General features: G+C 40.9%; 1 protein-coding gene across 9 annotated transcripts in view; it reads left to right on the plus strand.

Annotated features, from left to right (window-relative positions):
* Nucleotides 1-21,548, plus strand: part of TEX26 (testis expressed 26) — a 66,995-nt gene that overhangs the window by 6,958 nt on the left and 38,489 nt on the right. For 8 of the 9 annotated variants that reach the window (XR_014237271.1, XR_014237272.1, XM_082366300.1 and 5 more), the window contains exons 2-5: nucleotides 3,265-3,349; nucleotides 10,449-10,617; nucleotides 14,064-14,220; nucleotides 20,982-21,158. Coding sequence is in view for 7 of the 9 variants with exons in the window: in XM_082366300.1 (XP_082222426.1) it covers nucleotides 3,265-3,349; nucleotides 10,449-10,617; nucleotides 14,064-14,220; nucleotides 20,982-21,158 (588 nt within the window). In the remaining 2 variants the exon portion in view is untranslated. The remainder of the gene's footprint in view (nucleotides 1-3,264; nucleotides 3,350-10,448; nucleotides 10,618-14,063; nucleotides 14,221-20,981; nucleotides 21,159-21,548) is intronic. The other variant, XM_082366303.1, reaches the window with a different exon arrangement.

A 21,548-nucleotide genomic window follows, 5' to 3' on the forward strand; every position in this document is an offset into this window, starting at 1 on the left:
CTGGCTGTGATACTACCGGCCTGATTGCTGTGTAGTCAGCTCCATCCTGGCCTTTCTCATGGCAATAATAACCCATCGCAGCCCTCTAGCTGGGTAATTGTGGTTCCCTGGTGGCTACAGAGCCGTGGGGATTGTTCAACTGCAAATTCCCTAGAATTGTACTCCCAGAATGAATGAAATGCATACTTTCATCCCATTCATCCCTTTGTAAATTACGAACAGCAAATGAAAATAATTAATACAAAAATATTTCTCTGTGGTGTCCAGGCAGAGAGGAGAGGCAGAGGAGCTGAAGCCTCTTCCCCAGGACCACCCCCACCCCACTCCCCCTTGAGTCTCATCCTTCATTTCTAGCCACCGTGTCTTGGTTTCTTTCACTGTCTGCTCTCGCCTCTCTTGTCTGGGAATGTTGGCGTCCTCCAGATTTTCTCCTTCTTGGTTTACATCCCCTATGTGAGCGGCCATATCCTGCCACAGGGCTTCAAGTCTACATAAAGGTGCCAATCAATGGCTCTCTCATCTTTATCTCTAACTCAGATGCTCTTCCTAAATCTCAGACCAAAATATCCATCTGTCTACCAGAGGCATTTGGATGTCACAGAAGGGCCTCAAACGCAACATGTACAAAATTACACTCCTTGTCCTCCTAGACCTGGCAGCTCAGTAAGGAGGGTCCCAGCTGCTTAAAGGAGAGGGGAGGGCAGCTTCACTGACACCTCAATGTCATCACCAGGTGTCCCTTCCCCTGGGGGAGTTTGCCCCTTCACATCCAGCCCTGAGTCTCTAACAGCCACTCTGTGCTACTCCCTCCTCCACTGATGGAAGGGTCACGCTCTAAAAGCTGGGCCTAATGTGTCACTGTCCAGCTCTGGTCTCAAAATAGGGTGAGACTGATGACGCCTATGGACTAATTGCTATCGAACTATTACTATCGACTGGGCTCTTAAGTGCTGTATTCCTTCCAAGGACTGCCATAAATCTCCACAAACTGGTGGCTGAAAACAATAGAAATTTATTTTTTTCACATTTTGGAGGCCCGAAGCCTGGAATCAAGCTATTGGCACGGCTGCACTCCCTCTGGTGGCTCTTGGGGAGAATCCTTCCTTGCGTCTTCCAGCTTCTGGTGGCTGTCGGCGTTCTTGACCTGTGGCCCATCACTCCAGTCTCGGCCTCCATGGTCACATCGCCTCCTCCTCCTCCGTGGCCAACCTCCCTCTGCCTTTCTTATGAGGACACTGAAATTGCATTTAGGGCCCACCGGATAATCTAGGATGTTCTTCATCTCAAATCCTACTTGCATCTGCAAAGAGTGATCAGGCCTAGATTGGTGTTGCTTGCTTCGGAAAAAAGTCTCTGTGCAGAAGATCCTTCCCGATCCTTCTAAGAGTCAAACTCAGAGCTTCAAATCAGGTGAAGTGATAGTTTATTTTAAGAGCAACACAGCCTCACAATTTCTCCCCACCTACTTGTCCGTGCTTGAAATTCTCTTAACAAAGAACATTAATTCTGCTGTTGGAATAAAATGCTTTAAAGTATAAAGTGGTTCCCACTAAAGCAGAAGAATCAAAGGATAGTGTCATTTCTAATATAACGGGATCAGAGCGTAGACATCAGCCAAGAGTCTGCGAACAGAAGGACAGAGTGTGACAGGCAGGGGCTAAGGCTTTAGTTAGCCTGGGGAAGCCTCAGGTGGAGGTGAAACTCACCCCGTGTGAAGGCAGCGGGTGAATAGTTACAGAGGGGCGGATGCAGTTGCCTGGCTGGATTCAAGGACCGGTTCAGTGAGAAACAAGCCCTGGATGGGAGAGACGGGGAGATGGGAGAGATGGGGAGAAGTATACAGATGGCAAAAACTAAATGTTTCTTTAGGGTTTTATATGTAGGCAGTGGCATATAGGTTTTCAGACTATTTGGAAATTGAAGGCACCTTTGAGAAAGATGCTTTACGGCAATTGTATTTAGGATGCGTGAACGGGAGGAAAGGCAGGCAGTGGCGCGGCTGCGGTGTGAGAGGTGAGGTGATGGACCCCAGATGGCTTTGCTTCGAACATGGAAGGGATCCTTTCACCCAGGTGCTAGTGAAATCTAAAAAGCCACAGCTAACTGCCTAGATATGAAGAAAGAGAGAATGATCGAATTAAATTTTAAAAATATATTCCGAAGTAATCTGGTGGTACCTCCATTCACAAGGGGAGGTCGGGGCAGATCAGTCCTCGTGTCTGCACACCGGTGAATTCTCCATCCTCCCCCTCCCGGCCCGCCAGCAGCATTTGCCGCTGTAGGTGCCCCTCCCTCCTCCTGGAATCACCTTCTTCCTTCGGCCATCAGGACACCACAGCCTCCTGGGTCTCCATGCACCTCCCTCACTGCTCTTCTCGGCCTCCTTCACCGGCTGCTCCTCATCTCCCCGGCCTCTTGACACTGGGGGGCCCCGGGCTTCAGCCTTTGGACGTCACCTCCTCTAATGCCACTCCCTCCCTTGCTGAGCTCGCTCACTCTCACAGCTTTAAAGAACAGCTCCGCCGCGGAATCTTGCACAGACGTTACAAAGAATTAATTAGAGCTGCACCAGACAAGTCAGACGGGTTTCCCATACGGCGCCGTTAAGTGACAGGTAGAAGAGAAGGACACTTTGTGTAAGCTGAGCCCGATTTTGTAAAACAAAATAGGACTAAAACCCAATGTGATAATGTACTGATATACGTATATATCAATGTGTATATGATTATAGTAGCAGTTATAAAAGTCTGGAAAGAAACAGGCACAATTGTTAACATGGGCTACCTGGGAGGAGGGTGATTACAAGCAGGGCCAGGAAGGAGCAAGGACAAGGGGTCCAGGACAGAACCTGACATGGAAACTATGACCCTCTTGGTGTAAAATCAGTTCATGCATTTACAGGTATATCTAATCTGATGCATGAAAAGTCAGGCAATAAAACAGCGATAGTGAGCATCCTAAGATGATAGAATTTCAAATGAACTCTTTTCTTTATATTTTTATGTATTGCTCGAATTCTTTAAAATAGTATATGTGAATTCTCAAGAAAAACAATAGACCTATTTTAATCTAGGGGGGGAACTCATAATTAAATTGAGCTTCACCTCTTCCCTAGTGGAGCTCACAAGTTGGCCTTCATTCCTTTACACTCCGCATTACCACCCAAAATGTTTGTCTCTTGCAAAATTATTTTAATTATTAAAACAACATTTGATCAAAATATGCTGGCTTGCCACATTTAAAACTGTTTTATTGTGCTTTTAGCAGGTGATACCAAGTGGGATTCCTATGCCACCACGACGAAGACTGCATTCACACCTAAGACAGGAGCAGTGCCTGCTTTAATTCGGTACATCCCTATTCGAGTCAGATTGATATACGCACTTGAATTTGTTCACCTTTCTTCTATTATTCAGAGTCCAAAACCAATGGAGAGTAATCAGAGAAGGCTTATAGAAAATGCACTCAGATAAGACCCACTGCACGCCCAGATCTCCTCCAAGCATCAGAGAGGGTTTCCCCTTCAAAGAGTATCCCAAGCTCCTACAGGAGAATTGAGAAAATTAACACATGGGTCCTTCATAAAGCCACTGTGTATCCTGCTTTACAACAGAGCCAGTATACAGTTAATAGAACTGTGCTACCTAAACATGGAGCATGAACTGAGTTCATTACCTGGTATATAGTAGGCAGGCAATGACAACTGAATGACTGGATAAGTGAGTAATTGTTAGCACCTCCACCCAACACTAGTCTTGGAAGCTGGAACAAGGCCACAGTCCCCTTACCCTTACCTTCACTCCTCCAACTATTGCTTCCTAAAGCAATGTTTGCTTGCAACTTCTCCCTCAATTCCACCTGAACCGAGGGTGGTGGGAATTTCTGTCCATCAGCTGCCTCTCTAAGCTCATTGGTGGGTGAGAGAGGGTGGGGCTGGGAAAGCCCTGCCATCTTTCATTGCATCAGTGGTAGGTGGGAAATTAGCATGGAGGACCTTCCCTCGTCTGTGTTCACTCTGTAAATTACTTCCAATATAGAGGATCTTTTCGCCTTAAAAGTTCGCATTGTCGAGAAGTCAAATGGAGTATTGTCCAGACTGTGTGGTGCAATCAGGCAGAAATGGGCTCCAGCCTCAGCTCCCTGCTCTAATTACCCCTTATTTTCTCTGCTCCCTTAGGCAAGTAACCAGCCAGCTACCGCTTAGTTTTATGGTTGGCAAAGTGGGAATGATGACTCCTGCATAAGGTGGTTGTTCTGAGGACAAACTGAAAGCAGTAGTCCAGTGACTAGCACGAAGAAGTTACCCCCCAAATTTTCATTCATTTTTCCCCGGCATAATATACGACAGACTTCCAAAAAGTGCAGGTCTGCAAGACTCCTAATTTCTGAGTTACCGGCTATCCCACTGAGTCACATTATATCCCCTACTGGGAGATTTACCCCCTGACGGTAAGGATTATGCCAGCTTTCCAAACAGTAACAGTTGTCTGAAGAAGAAATATTTGGGATGAAAGCCAAAACCAAATGGGTACTTATGGAGTCTAGGTCAGTGGTCTTCAAATTCACATATTTTTAAAGTTCACAGAAAAGTTCTTATTATAAATTTAAACAGCTGTAAAAGATAAAACTTCCAGCCCATCCTAAATATTGACATTTTAAAACAAGACCATTAAATCATTTCTTTACATATAATCAGTGGATAATCTAACCACCTTAGCAAATTGATACTCACTCTGACCCTTTTTAAAAAATATATACAAACAAGCTCTTCTTTAACAGATCATTTATTTCATTCTCTTTCCTTCTTGAACTCTTACTCCCAGTCTACTTCCTCCATAGAATTTTACCCTGCTCGAATATATTTTGTGTTTGAAAGCAATTTATTGATCACTCCATTACACCTCTTTGCAACTATTTCAGTATATTAATTGAGATTAATTTTTAAACATGTTATATGACCCTAAGTATTGAGTTATCACAATTATTTTTAGTACAGAATTGCTCAAAGCAATAAACACATTACAAGTGTTAATAATTACTAAACAGAAAAAGTAAATTTTTTGGAATTGCATCTTAATGAGATAAATGGGGCTGTTTTGTTTTCAATTACTTTATGTCTCCAGATTTGAGTGTTATTATGTTTGGAATGAGACCACGTTCAGCATCAATTTTTCCTGCTTTTTTTTTTTTTTTTTCAACTTATAAACGCTAGTGTTGAGAAACCTTGTTCTCATAATTAAGTAGATGTGAATGAAAGGAGTTTTAGTGTAGCAATGCCATTCAATACTCTGAACTCTTTATGGTTATATGCCAAAAATCACAAGGTGATTTTTAATGATTGACTGGCTGACAGCTTGGTCGTGTACTCCTTCAGTTTCATTGAAAGCAAATAATTAGATGATTTGTCATCCAGTTATTGAGTTATTCCCTATCTCGTTTTTCTGAGAAGTATACTGAAAAGGCCTGTCTTTTTTTTTTATATTTGAATTTTATTTTATTTTTTTATACAGCAGGTTCTTATTAGTTATCAGTTTTATACATATTGGGGTATATATGTCAATCCCAATCTCCCAGTTCATCACACCACCACCAAGCCCCCCTCCCCCACTGCTTTCCCCCCTTGGTGTCCATACGTTTGTTCTCTACATCTGTGTCTCTATTTCTGCCCTGCAAACCGGTTCATCTGTACCATTTTTCTAGATTCCACATATATGCGTTAATATACGATATTTGTTTTTCTCTTCCTGACTTACTTCACTCTATATGACAGTCTCTAGGTCCATCCACGTCTCTACAAATGACTCAATTTTGTTCCTTTTTATGGCTGAGTAATATTCCATTGTATATATGTACCACATCTTCTTTATCCATTTGTCTGTCGATGGGCATTTAGGTTGCTTCCATGACCTAGCTATTGTAAATAGTGCTGCAATGAGCATTGGGGTGCATGTGTATTTTTGAATTATGGTTTTCTCTGGGTATATGCCCAGTAGTGGGATTGCTGGGTCATATGGTAATTCTATTTTTAGTTTTTTAAGGAACCTCCATACTGTTCTCCATAGTGGCTATATCAATTTACATTCCCACCAACAGTGCAAGAGGGTTCCCTTTTCTGCACACCCTGTCCAGCATTTGCTGTCTGTAGATTTTCTGATGATGCCCATTCTAACTGGTGTGAGGTGATGCCTCATTGTAGTTCTGATTTGTGTTTCTCTAATAATTTGTGATATTGAGCAGCTTTTCATGTGCCCCTTGGCCATCTGCATGTCTTCTTTGGAGAAATGTCTGTTTAGGTCTTCTGCCCATTTTTTTGATTGGGTTGTTTGTTTTTTTAATATTGAGCTGCATGAGCTGTTTATATATTTCGGATATTAATCCTTTGTCCGTTGATTCGTTTGCAAATATTTTCTCCCATTCTGAGGATTGTCTTTTCGTCTTATTTATATTTTCCTTTGCTGTGCAAAAGTTTTAAGTTTCATTAGGTCCCATTTGTTTATTTTTGTTTTTATTTCCATTACTCTAAGAGGTGGGTCTAAAAGATTTTGCTGTGATTTATGTCAAAGAATGTTCTTCCTATGTTTTCCTCTAAGAGTTTTATAGTGTCCGGTCTTACATTTAGGTCTTTAATACATTTCGAGTTTATTTTTGTGTACAGTGTTAAGGAGTGTTCTAATTTCATTCTTTTACATGTAGCTGTCCAGTTTTCCCAGCACCATTTATTGAAGAGACTGTCTTTTCTCCATTGTATATCCTTGCCTCCTTTGTCATAGATTAGTTGACCATAGGTGTGTGGGTTTATCTCTGGGCTTTCTATCCTCTTGCATTGATCTATATTTCTGTTTTTGTGCCAGTACTATATTGTCTTGATTACTGTAGCTTTGTAGTATAGCCTGAAGTCAGGGAGTCTGATTCCTCCAGCTCCATTTTTTTCCCTCAAAATTGCTTTGGCTATTCGGGGTCTTTTGTGTCTCCATATAAATTTTAAGATTTTTTGTTCTAGTTCTGTAAAAAATGCCATTGGTAATTTGATAGGGATTGCATTGAATCTGTAGATTGCTTTGGGTAGTATAGTCATTTTCACAATATTGATTCTTCCAATCCAAGAACATGGTATATCTCTCCATCTGTTTGTATCAACTTTGATTTCTTTCATCAGTGTCTTATAGTTTTCTGCATACAGGTCTTTTACCTCCTTAGGTAGGTTTATTCCTACGTATTTTATTCTTTTTGTTGCAATGGTGAATGGGATTGTTTCCTTAATTTCTCTTTCTGATCTTTCATTGTTAGTGTATAGGAATGCAAGAGATTCTTGTGCATTAATTTTGTATACTGCAACTTTACCAAATTCATTTATTAACTCTAGTAGTTTTCTGGTAGCACCTTTAGGATTTTCTATGTATAGTATCATGTCATCTGCAAACAGTGACAATTTTACTTCTTCTTTTCCGATTTGGATTCCTTTTATTTCTTTTTCTTCTCTGATTGCCATGGCTAGGACTTCCAAAACTATGTTGAATGAGAGTGGCAAGAGTGGACATCCTTGTCTTGTTCCTGATCTTAGAGGAAATGCTTTCAGTTTTTCACCACTGAGAATGATGTTTGCTGTGGGTTTGTCATATATGGCCTGAAAAAGCATGTCTTAACAAATGACTATTAAATTACATCTGTTACTCCTTCATTTGGAAGAAACTTATTTAATACTATATACTCAAAAAGGACTTAGAAAATAGGAACATTAATTTCAATAAAGGTTTTCCAATATAATCTTTTTTTTTTATAAAAATGCTTTTGTCATTACATACTCTAAATATATTTTTATCCAAATCTTTGAGCTGAAGATTTAACTCATACAATTTACACCATGTTTACCTAGCTGGTAAAATCAGTCCTTGTGGTCCAACCAACAAGTGAAATTAGGTTTACTTCCTGGCAAAATAAAAATCTGACTACAATTCTAGTTTAAATAAATGTTAATATATGTTTTGAGGAATATTATGAAAACTACTGATAAATTATGGAATATATATTGTAGGGAAGATTATTAAAAGTAGACAGGAGAAGTGTAGAAAGATTCAGGTCTAATATGATTAATTACATCCAAGTAACAAAAATAATGCAATGAAATGTGTAGCTAAATATGTAAGTTATCTGTGAAGTGAGGAGTATGATAAAAAATATGAGTTTCCTTAGTTAAATATGTTCTCATGTGTGCAGAACTCTGGTGCTTGACTTTGGAAAATAATTAAATAATATCATGCATAAAAATCAGAAACAATTTCATTGATTTCTTTAGAAACCAAATCAAACATTTACTATGTATTTAATGAAAGAGAAAGTTATATATGGTAAGTATATAGTTATATATGGAAAATTACTAGTCTGACAAGCTAGTGTATACTTTCATGTATTGTTAAATATTTTACATCATAAAATAAAGTGAGGACTGGCTATATTGAAGTAAATATTTCATAATATGTTTGGGTTAAAAAATTAGCTTTAAATACCTTACTGAATGATGAATACAAAATCTGAAAAAAAGATCACAAGATTTTTATGTACCAGTTTTATCCAGTGAATCTTTAAAAATTTGATAGTCTCAGAAAAGATTCCAGGTACATTGAAAAGAATCAGCATCGCCATCCTGTACTGCTTTATCTAAACAGAGATGTTCTTCTTTCCAGCTAGTGACATATCCTAGGGAATTTTTAAAAGCTGGAAAATGCTTACCTTTAAATATGTAGGGGAAAGAGCCATTTTCAGCAATTTATATTCTCTGCTTTCCTCTTAGAAGCTTCTCCTTAAAGAGGGATGAACATTTGATAATTTTTAGGACAGGGAAAACTAGCCGTTACTCTCAGCCGCACCAACCTACAGTGTACCTACATTCAGAACATCCCTGCACAGGCCATAATGCTCTGGTTATAGCCCCATCCTTTACTCTTGACCTAGAACAGCAAGCCCTAGGTAAGTGTATGGAATTTGGGTTACAAGGGAGTTCCCTGAAATCACCATAATGAAGTTCCCTTTGCCCGGCGCCCCTCTCACCATTGGCAGCTAACACACTGAGGTGTAATGCACCTTAGTAAGATCCTATGGTGAAGTGGGGAAGGGAGAAAAGGATGCGGGAAGGAAAAGACCCACTAGATATGCAGCTTTGTTCTCAGGCAGATACATGTTAAGAAAGAATATATTGAGAAATGCGGATGTGAAAATCTATTCCTTTAAAGCGGTTTGTGCTGTGATCCCTTTGGAAAGGTCTTCATGCACCTTCGATGACTTCAGTTTGATTTAGGACCACAGTCATGCTTGAATCTGTACATCTGAATGACAAGTGAAATAGTCCAGCATCCAGATGTATCCCACTTTCCAGATGTTTGGTTTCTTACAGATGTAACCTGAATCTTACCCAGCCCTCTTTTTTAAAAAAGTCAATATGAAATATTTTAGACACACAGAAAGGAATATACAATAAATCCCCAGCTATCATCCAGCTATAATAATCAACAACACATGGACATTTTTAATGTATATCCTCCACTTAGCCTTCCCACTGGATAATGTTGAAACAAATTCCAGGCATTATATCATAAGTCTAAATATATTTTTATGTATCTCTGAAAGATAAGGATGCTTTAAAAATATGTAGCAATACCATTATCTCACCTAAAAAAGCAATTCCTTAATATCAAATAGCCAATAAGCGATCAAATTTTCCCCAATTGTCTCATAATTAAAAAAAAAAACAACAAACAGTTGGTTAGAAATTGAATCCAGACAAGGTCTCTGCATTGTTTTCTCTTACTTCATTTAATCTACAGGTTCCTCCATTTTTTTTTCTGAGAATTTCTTTGTTGAAGAAACAGATGATTTGTTCTGGATTTTTCTGACTCCATCCCCATCGTGTCATTTAAAACTATCCTTCTTTTCATGTATTTCCTGAAATCTAATATTCCAAAGACTTCATCTGATTCAGGTTGGGTATTTTCACAAAAGTATTTAATAGGTGGTGTTGTGTATGTATATCCAGAGTGGCAACTGCTGATCATTGCCTAGATGCATTATTTCATTAGGGACTTGCAAACCAGTGGTATCCTAATTCTTATACTTTTCCTTTTATTAACTGGAATACTTTTTATAGAGAGAAACTTTCCTTCGCCAAGTATTTGGTTATACTGAAGTACTGTTTACACAGAAGAGTACTCAGCTCTTTAAAAAAATTAATTAATGAATTTCAGATTATTCTTTTAAATTTCACATTAGGACACTCTTACTTTTGTTAAGGGGCATCATAAGATACAAGATTGTTTCTTTTCAGGGAAACCTAGAAATTAAATTATTTCTGGCATCAAGTCTTAAGGCAGCTAATCTTTAAAAAATTATTTGACATGTGTACTGTTGTGAAATTTGGTATTTAATCCCTTACTCTAGTTTCCACCCTTTTCTTACAGTCAGAAAAGTACCAGAAGATTAGGATATACATATGCACTTAGTGATGCTATTCCCAATCAGACACAGTACAATGACGAGTATGTTTGGAAATCATATTCTAAAGAAGATTTGGTCAACATTGGAACTTCAAGAGGAATCAAGAACCACAAATCTTATTACCCCAGTCAAGTAAGATAATATCTACATATCTTCTGAATGTGATATTCTATCAATAATCCATAAGAATGAGAGTTTGGATATATCCCAAAGATCCCCCATCATCTACAGCTGTGGTCCTTCTTAGACTCTTTTTTGCTCACCTTCTCACATTTATTTTTAACTACTACTCCCTTTTCCCCTTAAATAAGAAACATTTATTTAATACATTTATTTATTTTATTTATTAATTTTTGGCTGCGCTGGGTCTTCACTACTGTGTGCGGGCCTCTCACCACAGTGGCCTCCCCAGTTGCGGAGCACAGGCTCCAGGCACGCGGGCCCCAGCAGTTGCAGCACGCGGGCCCAGTAGCTGTGGCTCACGGGCTCCAGAGCACAGGCCCAGTAGTTGTGGCGCACGGGCTTAGTTGCTCCGCGGCATGTGGGATCTTCCCAGACCAGGGCTCAAACCTGTGTCCCCTACCCTGGCAGGCACACTCTCAACCACTGCGCCACCAGGGAAGTCCCTGAAACTTTTTTTTTTAATTGAAGTGAAATTCACGTAGCATGGAATTAACCATTTTAATGTGAACAAATCACTGGCAATTAGTACATTCATAATGTTCTACAACCACCACCTCTGCCTCATTTCAAAATATTTTCATAATCTCAAGAGGAAACCCTATATCCATTAAGAAATTATTTCCTGTTTCCCTCTCCCCTAGTCTCTGGCAACTACCAATCTGCTTTCTGTCTCTATGGATGACATATTCTAGATATTTTATATGTGGAATCATACTATACAATATGTGACCTTTTGTGCCTGGCTTCTTTCACTTAGCATTGTTTGAAAACATTGTTTTCAAAGTTCATTCACATTGTAGCATCTATCAGCACTTCATTCCTTTTTATGGTTGAATAATATTTTATTGTATGTATATACCACAAATTGTTTACCCATTTATCTATTGATGGACATTTGGGTTGTTGCCACCTTTTGGCCTCTGTAAACAAAGCTGCTATGAACAGGCACGTACAAGTATTTGTGTTTGGTGTAAGCATTCTCAAACCATCAGAACTTTTATCATTTTGTTGAGTATCCAGAATGCTCTTCTCTTATCCACCAAGGAAACTTAGAGATTCTTCAAGGCTCAGCTTAAAGAGAGCCATCTCTAATTCCCTTCTCCTCTAGATGAAAGTAACTGACCCTCCCTCTGTTTTCTAGGCACTGTGTACCCTTCTCCCATCATAAAAGGCAAAGCTCAATTGTAGTAAAGGGTTTCATTTACTTGGTTGCCATATGGCATGGTGACACCTGGGATGGAAGCACCTGGACACATTCAATAGATAATATGGCAGTAGAATGGTCAGGATTTGATGACTGAAAGGATGTAAAAGACAAGGGAGAGGAATGAATGATGATCTTCCTGTTTTTTACTTGGATGCCTGGGTCTGTGCTGATGTTATTTACTGAACTGGAACATTCGGGAGGACCGGGTTTGGTGGGGAAGGGCTTGGGGGAAATGTGAGTTCAGTTGAAGACATGTTGGTTGAGGATATATCCAACCTGCAGTTGAATACACAGGTCTGGAACTCGAGGGGAAGAGGCGAGCTGTAGACGTGGGTAGACTCTGGAGTCATTAGAACATACACACATACCCCATTTAACTTGGTTCCTCATGGCACCCACTCATGTAATCTATTTACCTGTTGAGTATTTTCCTTAAGATTTATAATTAATGCAAAATAGTCGGTTACAATATTACATTGTATATGTATACGTATACATACACATACATACGCACAGCATTTATTTCCCCTTTAAGTGTTATTGAAGGCTCTCAGCCAATGAGTGTTCCTGTGCCAGCCTGCAGACCCTCCCAGCACGTGAATGCCCTTCCCATCAACCTGAGTTGAGGGTATACTGCATTATTTACTCTTCTGAGGCCTCTCTGCCATTTACCTTTGTTTTCTGTTAAGCAGTTTTGACTCTGGCTCAGGGCCTGGCAACTAGCAAGTTGCTCCCTCTCTGCTAACAGAGTCTGCTGCTCAGGAACAAAGGAAGAGTATCACCCTAAGAGTTAAAGTGCAGACTGGTGGTTTGGGGCTCCTTCAAGGAGAGGGCGGTGGAAAAGGAGGGCCCATGTCTGCAGCAATTGCAATGCCTTGACATGTGGGCGGTCACGGGGAAATGGGCTGGAGGCAGCTCGGGACTTGCCCAGTGAACGGGAGACTCTGCAGGTGATCCCACTGGGTGGTCCTTTTTGCTGGTAGGGTTTGCGTGTTTATGGGTGCAAATGGGTGTAGGCTGGGTGCAAAAAGAGATCATTGCCATGTCAGGTATCTCTGCTACCTATTTGGTGCCCCATCAGACATCACTGGTGAGGTCAATTCCCACTCAGGGTCTTGGAGAAAACCAGCTTACCTGGGCTTAGCAGTGACTGGAGGGCAAAGCCTTCAAGTAGTGGATGGTTATGTGTACTACCTTTTACTCGTCCATTCAAGCAACCAATATTTATTGAAGCCTAGCATGTGCCAGGCACTCTTCTTGTACATTTCCTGCCATTTCTCCAAGAAGCCCCCCATCTCACACTAATCAGGCATTCCTCCCTACAACTCTACCAAAATTGCTCTTTTCAGGGTCACCAAGGAACCCCAGTCTGCTAAACCCAATGGTCAAATCTCTGTCCTCACCTCACTTGACCTGCCAGCAGCATTTCACACAATGATCAGTCCTTTTTCCTTCACTTTCTTACTTGGCTTCTAGTACAACACATTCTCTTGGGTTTTCTCTTTCATAACTGCCTGCCCCTTCTCAGTCTCTTTTGCTGCTTCTTCCACTTATCTTTGACCTCTTAATGATGAAGTGCCCCAAGGTTTGATCATCAAACCTCTTCTAATTTCTAGCTTGGTGGTCTCATCCAGTCTTAATTTATTTCAACTGTATGAGATGACTTCCAAAATTATCTTCAGCTTAGTCCACTCCCCTTAACTCAGATTCATATATCCAACTGCTTTCTTAAGATCTCCTGCTGGAAGTTTACTTAAAGACTCCTCAAATGTCACATCACCACAACTGAACACCTGAGTGTCCCTCTAAGTCTGGACTATTCCATGTTTCATTTCATGGCCACTCCACCCTTTCAACTGTTCAGACCTCAATCCCTGGAGTCATCCTTGGCCCATCTCTTTGCTTCACATCCCACATTCTATGCATCAGAAAACCTTATTTACCTACAAATATATTTAGAATATGATCACTTCTCCCCAATCACATTTTATTGTCTTCAACGTGAAAAGCCAAAGAAATGACAAAGTACCATGTTACAGCTGGGTCAGCTGATGGCTCCCAGAACACACTGGCACTTCATTGTGTGTGTAAAGGACTCGAAAGAATAGGTACACAAAAACACACATGTTCTTCATTCCGTGAGGTGAACTCATGTGGATTTTCTTGAAAATTGTGTTTGTACTGATAGGACTTCTTTCACTGGACACTGCCTCAAGGTCAATCGACAGCCTCAGTAAAGAGCTACTTCCCTTGGAAAATCGCTGCTTCAATGGAAGAGGTTCGGAAGGCAATAGCAGATCAGTTTATTTCCCACACGAGGAGAGACTTTGTGGACACAGCAAAAGGTAAACGTTCATTTTTCTCCTTTCCCTGGTAGAAAGGCACTGGAGTCACAGTGGTAAGCAACACAGATGCAGTCTTCTCCCTCAAGGAACTCACAGTACAGACGTGGAGAAAGGCAATTTAGCAAACAATAGTTGACCTAGTTAGCACCTATGAAAAGATGGACGTTGTGGGAAATGCAGGGTGCTGTGGGCGCACAATAGGACACCCACCCTAATGTGGGCGGGGGCTGGGGATAAGGTCAGGAAAGCCTTCTTGGGTCCAAAGGACAAGGATGAATGAGCCAGGAGAAGATGACGGAGTCGAGTTAAACGTGCAGTTTTCAATTCTTAACTGCTGGTTCATCATTTTTAAATTACTTGAATTAAAATTCCTTTATTAAACCAATACATGCAGAGAGTGAAATTTCATAGTTACCTAAAGGCTCACAATGGAATAGCAGTTCCTTGACCCACCCTTCTCCATTCTCGGTCCTACTCCCACTGGCTGTCAATTTCCATCCTTTCAACTATGTCTTCTTACGGGAGCCTCCATATTTTAAAATCATATGCTCAATACTGTTATTTTTGATTCATCAATTTTAGACATTACAATTGACTTCCTGTTATGGTAACTGAGGATTTGGTCCTCCTATAATTTTTTCTCATGACCCCTCCATCCATCCTCTCAGTATAATCATATTACAAATTTGGGGTTAACACAATTGCTAGTGTTTATATTATGATTACGATGATATGATATATTATGATTATGTAAATATTTACTGCTGAGCCAGATGGTATTTTATGGTTATGTTTCCTTTTAGTTTTCTTTTGTTTTTTACCAGAGTTAATAATTGATTCTTTTCATATGCTTAGTTTTCTATGTGCCTGTCACACTCACTGAATCCATTTTTTCTGGTCCAGCATCTCAGTACATCACCTTCTACTGTGCCTGGTGTCCCCGAATCCAGAGCTTCTTTGGTTCGACTTTGCACCAACAAATCTTCTGGCTAGGAAAGGGTAGCCATATAACTACCATGGCCACTTGCTCTTCCTTGAAACACTCTTCCTTTGAACTTCTGTGACTCCACGCTCTCCTGGCTTTCCCTACTTCTTTGTCTCCTTCTTTCTTGTCTTTTTTCTATTTGATCTCTAACAGAGTTCCTTAGAGTTCCTGATTCCTTTAAAGAGCAATGATCCATCTTCCTGAGGAATTCTGCATTTGTTTCTCTTCCCCAAGCCCTTCCTCAGGTCCCTGGTTCTGTGTATTTGGTGACCGAGTAGAAGTCTCACAAGGGTCCCAGTCATCACCTTCTCCTCCCCCCGGCACTGATCTTCCTGCATTAGCTACAGATCCCTGCAATTCTATCACTACATGGCAGCCAGAGGCTCTTTCACAGTCTAAACTGGATCATATACTTCTACTGCTTCCTTTCACTGGCTTCCCTTGCACTTTGATTAAAATGCACGTTCCAGTTACTTCCCTTGGTCCACAACGTCCTGCAAGGCTGGCCCTTGCTTATGTCCTCACCTTTCCTCCTCACGCCATCCCTCTCGTTCACTAGGTTCCAGGTCCATGAGCCTTTTTTCAACTCCTTTAACCTCTTTCCCACCTTCAGTCAGTGTGCAGCCTGTCCCCTCTGCCTGAAAGGCTCTTTCTGGGGTTTCATTCTGTCACTCTCTTGACTCCAGCTTAAATGTCACCTTGCCTGTGAGACCTTTCTTACAATTTTATCTGAAGAGGCGTGCTGCCACCTTGTTTGTCTAGCACCCTTGCATTTTTCAGTCATTTGTTTACTGGTTCGTGTTTTCTGTTGTTTGTGTTTTACTCTTTCCTCACTATTCAGTAAGTGCCCCAGAGGCCCTTATTCACTCAGGACCTAGTGCAGTATATAACCTCGTCCTCGTGTATAGGAGGTGCTCCGTAAATATTTGCTGAATGTTAGAGAGAACGTATGGGAAGTACATTTTCTGAAGCTGGATGGGTGTGGAATCAAAAGACCTCCATACTTGTAGATAAACACTCAGGGTCATGGGAAAACATTTGAAACGTCAGCATTCTTTTTTAAAAATTATTTTATTTATTTATTTATTTTTGGCTGTGTTGGGTCTTTGTTGCTGCACACGTGTTTCTCTAGTTGCAGCGAGCAGGGGCTCCTCTTTGTTGTGGTGCGTGAGCTTCTCATTGTGGTGGCTTCTCTTGTTGCAGAGCACGGGCTCTAGGCGTGTGGGCTTCAGTAGCTGTGGCACACGGGCTCAGTAGTTGTGGCTCAGGGGCTCTAGAGCGCAGGCTCAGTAGTTGTGGTGCATAGGCTTAGTTGCTCCGCGGCATGTGGGATCTTCCCGGACCAGGGCTCGAACCTGTGTCCCCTGCCTTGGCAGGCGGATTCTTAACCACTGTGCCACCAGGGAAGCCCGAAATGTCAGCATTCTTAAAAGATGTCTTTGAGCTTCCAGTCAGAGTCGTCCTTTCAGCATGCACAGATTACCATTTCTCCATGTGTGGATAAATACCCAAGACCTGCTACGACTCCCTCCTACATCTCTCCCCTCCATCTGCTTCTCTCCCTCCGCACGGCCCCTGCCTTCGTTCAGGCTACCATAGTCTCTGCCTTGGATGAACTCTAATTCAGTCCCTCGTCCAGTTTGGTCTCCTCCAGTCCACAGTCCATACTAGAGCCATAGTGAGTTTCCAGATGAGCAAACTTCACCTTCCAGCTTAAAACCCTTCGGTGACACCCTGCCCCCATCCTCCTCGGATAAAAGCTAAGTGCCTTACTGTGAGCCCTGTATAATCTGGTCCTCGCCCATCACCCCAGCAGTCCTCCTCGCCAGCCCCCCATGCTTTTTATGAGACCGACTGCCTTCCATCCTCCAGGCTCATGATGCCTCCTGCCCGAGGAAGACGTCTCCCTCCCTGTTTTTAAGCCTACGTCTGTCCATAATTTAAGTCTAAATGTAAGCTTCATTTCTCTCCCAGGAGTCTTCTCTGATCCCCCAGGTTTGGATCGGTGCCCTTCCCGTGTTTTTATAGCACCTGTTCTTCCCTCTTACACAGCATTTGTCAAATAATATTGTGATTACCTTTTATGTATCTGTTTCTCTAATACCTTAAGCTTCTGAAGCACAGGGACTATGTCTTATCTTTGAATCCTCATTATTGAATTAAGGCGAATGAGTGAGAAGCACTAAAAGATGTTTGTTTTCACACGCAGGCTTGGAGAACTCGGCTTTGATGAATTAGAAGAGCAGATAAAGACAGCAGAACTAGGTCTCACCTGGCTATAGACTATGGGCCCATGGTCCTAGTGGTTTTGAACAGTCCTTGCTGTAGATTTACTGGGGCCTTTCTGCAGATGCCATACCTAATCTTAAAGGGTCAGTTTCTCCCTTTGGGCGATAACTACTCTGGTATCACCTTTATCAACTGGAAAAGAAACCAGTGGGAGCTGATCTCCTGAGGGGCAGGGATGGTCCCTGGGAGGGGTCCAGGCCTTGGAGGCAGGGTTAGTGTTGGGTCAGGTTATCTTCTCTGTCCAGACTTTAATACAATTATGGGGACTTCAGGTGTTGGTCAGGTCCTTTTGTATCAGGAACTTCTCTTAATAATGCCAAAGGAACTCATTAACATGAAATTTTATACAGACAATAAAACCATTAGTTAAGAAGAACTAAGAACTAAGAGGTACTTTAAGTATATATCACATAGGCAGTAACTAGAGTGTGTTTCAAATGAATTGCTAATACATAGCAATTACATGTCTTTTTTTTTTCTTTTGTTCACTCATTAATTTAGTAAATATTTAATGAGGTCTATTACAGTGATATGTACTAAGGATCAATGAAGAATAAGACTTAATCTTAATTAAGTACATAAAGACACAGACCTGGAGAACAAACATATGGATACTGAGGGGGAAAGTGGAGGGATGGGAGGAATTGGAGATTGAGATTGACACATATACACTATTGATACTGTGTATAAAATAGATAACTAATGAGAACCTGCTGTATAGCACAGGGAACTCTACTCAGTGCTCAGTCGTGACCTAAATGGGCAGGAAGTCCAAAAGCGAGAGGATGTATGTATATGTATGGCTGATTCATTTTGCTGTACAGTAGAAACTAACACAACATTGTAAAGCAACTCTACTCCAATAAAAATTAATTTAAAAAAAAAAGCTTAATCTTTATCTTCAAAGGAACTCAGAGTAAATCCAGAGTCTGATTTTTGTCTTTTCTGGGTCTTCATCTCCAGTTGCTCTACTTGTATGCTGGTCCATCCTGGTCCACGTGAACCAGCCCCTCAAGACCCTTTGCAACGTGGTTCCTAACTTCCCTCTCCTGCTTCACCCTCAGCTACTCCTCCTCCCTTCCCTGCGTTCCTCACACTCACACCAACTAGACTACATTTCATGAACACTCTGTGCATCTTTTGCTTCAGTGTTGACCCATTGTCAAAACACGCCTTTTGCTGTGTCTGCCTTTTGATTCTTGTCTTCCTTCCCTTCCGGTAACAGAGCCTGTCACACTCCCTCTGGGCTTCTGTAGCACCTTATCCACAGCTCTGAGTGAGTGATTCTTATGAGAAGCTTGTTCACAATGTAAGTGCCTGGGTCCCACTTCTGGAAAGTCTTAATGTCTGGGATGAGGTTCAGCAGGTATATTTTGGAATAACCTTCCTAGGTATTTCTGATGTATTATCTCCATGTGAGAACCACAGTTCCAAGTGTTATGGTTGCAAGATATCACATTCCATATCCATGTATCCTGTATATCTCTTTCTAATCACACTGGTTTGAGATTGTCTTAAGGTAGAACAATGACTTAATTACCTTTAACCTTGACACAGAATCCATATAGGAACTGAAAACATTTGCTTTTGAGTGTCAGCTAGGGGAGAAGGATAGGCATCTGTATCAAGTATTTCAACGGGAATTTATTTATTAATAAAGCCATTAGTAATTTACAAAAACCAAGTTATAGATGCTGCTTACTAGGAACAATACCAGATGATTTTCCGAAATAGCTTAAGGAATGTCCTGATGTTTGAGCCCGAGAGTTTTCTTCTCTCTCTATAACCTTGCCTTCTCCTCGGGTGGTTTATGAGGTCATTATGAGGACCATTGAGTACCCATGGCCTCTCTCCCTGAGTCATCTAAACTAAGAGGCACCGTGTAGTGAAACCCTTTCCCACTGTGCTGGTCTGGACAGAGATCATTTTTTAAAAATCAATATTAAAATGCTCTTGAGTACCAGTAGATGACATCACATATTGTTTGATATACAATGTACATTTGAATTTATTTTGAAAAAACCTATTGAAAAACTATTTTGGAAAAAGAATAGAGGTTAGTGTTAATAGTAATTAGCACCGTTGGGACATTGCTCATGATATTTGTGGCTTTTTAATTTTTTTTAAGGTTATGAATACTTTATTTTTTCTAGTACCACTTATTTTATTTTTTCAAAGAAGACTTTGATCTTTATTTCTAATCTCTTTTTCATCTCCTATCACAAGTAGCTGATTTTGTCCATATTTCCACAATTTGAATTTTTTCTCTTCATTTTATTTATTTTAAAAAAAATTTTATTGGCGTATACTTGATTTACAATGTTGTGTTAGTTTCAGGTGTACAGCAATGTGAGTCGGTTATATGTACACATACATCCACTCTTTTTTAGATTCTTTTCCCACATAGTCCATTACAGAGTATTGAGTAGAGTTCCCTGTGCTATACAGTAGGTCCTTATTAGGTGATATTCATGTTTTTAATATCTTTGTCCCAATTAAAGTTGGTGCTGTATGATGTGCCTCTGAACCAACAGTTTGTAGCAAGAATTAGGGGTGAACTCACTCCAGGTGAAATGACTTGGGATTCTCTCCTCAGTTAATCTGGTAGTGCTTGTGGAACGTGGTTTTAGTCAGTGCTTCAGAGGTACTTAAGGATCATATGTTTAATGAATATTTGTAAGCAGAGTTATTTCCAAAAATAATAGTGCTGCGGTCCACTAATGACAATGATCTTACCTAACCCTCCATCGGTAAGGTTCTTTTCCTTTGAGTGGTTCTTTTCCAGATAATGGGGATGATACGCACTGCCCCATCTAAGGTTGCCAGGTTTAGCAAATAAAAATACAGGATGCCCACTTAAATTTGAATAATGGTGTATAACAGGTAAAAAATGAGTACCTATACATACTTACACTAAGAAATGATTCATTGTTTATCTGAAATTCAAATTTAACTGGCATCCAGGAATTCCCTGGTAGTCCAGTAGTTAGGACTCTGTGCTTCCATTGCAGGGGGCACGGGTTTGATCCCTGGTTGGGGAGCTAAGATCCTGCAAGTCACATGGTGTGGTCCCCCCAAAATTTAACTGGCACCCTATGTTTTATATGGCAACCGTAGCCCTAACTAAAATCTCTCACTCTGCACACTGACCCCTGCCCCGGGGACTAGGCAGGACCACTGGAGTGAGACATGCTTCCTGAGTCCACGGAGCAGAAACACATAAGCACTCCTAACTGATGTACAATGTACTCATTAGAAACTACTTCTAATCATTTGAGCTTGTACTTCCTGTGCCTGATAAAGCAGAAAATTATTTCCCGGTTGAAATGTCCCTAAAAAGTACATTGACCGTACCTCTAAATGCGAGAAGAGTGTGTTTTAGTGTGATAAATTGGAAGTTACTGCCAGCAGCAGAATGGAATGAAAATATGAGGCTATTTAGAAATAGCTTACAAGGAGTAATTATTGCCTTCCATTTGTGTCCCAGCTCAAAAGATGAAGCAACATTCTCAGATGTTTCTGGAATGGAAAAACTTCCTTCCCCGACCAGCAGACACTGAATTTCGATGGAATTACCAAATTCCAGCTAAAATTCCTGAGCTTCAGGATTTTAGTTTCAAATACGGATGCTACTCAAGCCTACCCATTGCTTCTCAGGGTCTAGGTAAGTACACCTGTAGCTTTTAAAACAACTTCATAGACCGTTCTTGCTCCAAGATTCCTCAACACATAGGGCCCTGGTGGGTGACCTTGATAACAGTCATAGAGAATGTCAGTGACCCCTGAATGGAATCAAAACTAGGACTCTGGGGCACTTAGCCTCAAACCCAGGGAATGAGGATGATGTCTCAGAAGAGAAATGACTGCTTGTGCCGTGAAATGAGTACATCCTCTGCCTGGGAGGGACAGTTGTTGGGATTGGGGGACACGCCCCCTCCCCCCCACTTATAAAATGAAAGGAAGGATTTAGTTGCTATTAAACAACCAAAAGAAAAAAAAAGTTCCTCGGGAATCAAATTAGACTTGTCAGTTATCCCCTGGAAGTTTATCCACA

This window comes from Balaenoptera borealis (genome assembly GCF_965194805.1).
Source record: "Balaenoptera borealis genome assembly, chromosome: 18".
NCBI classification, from domain to species: domain Eukaryota; kingdom Metazoa; phylum Chordata; class Mammalia; order Artiodactyla; family Balaenopteridae; genus Balaenoptera; species Balaenoptera borealis.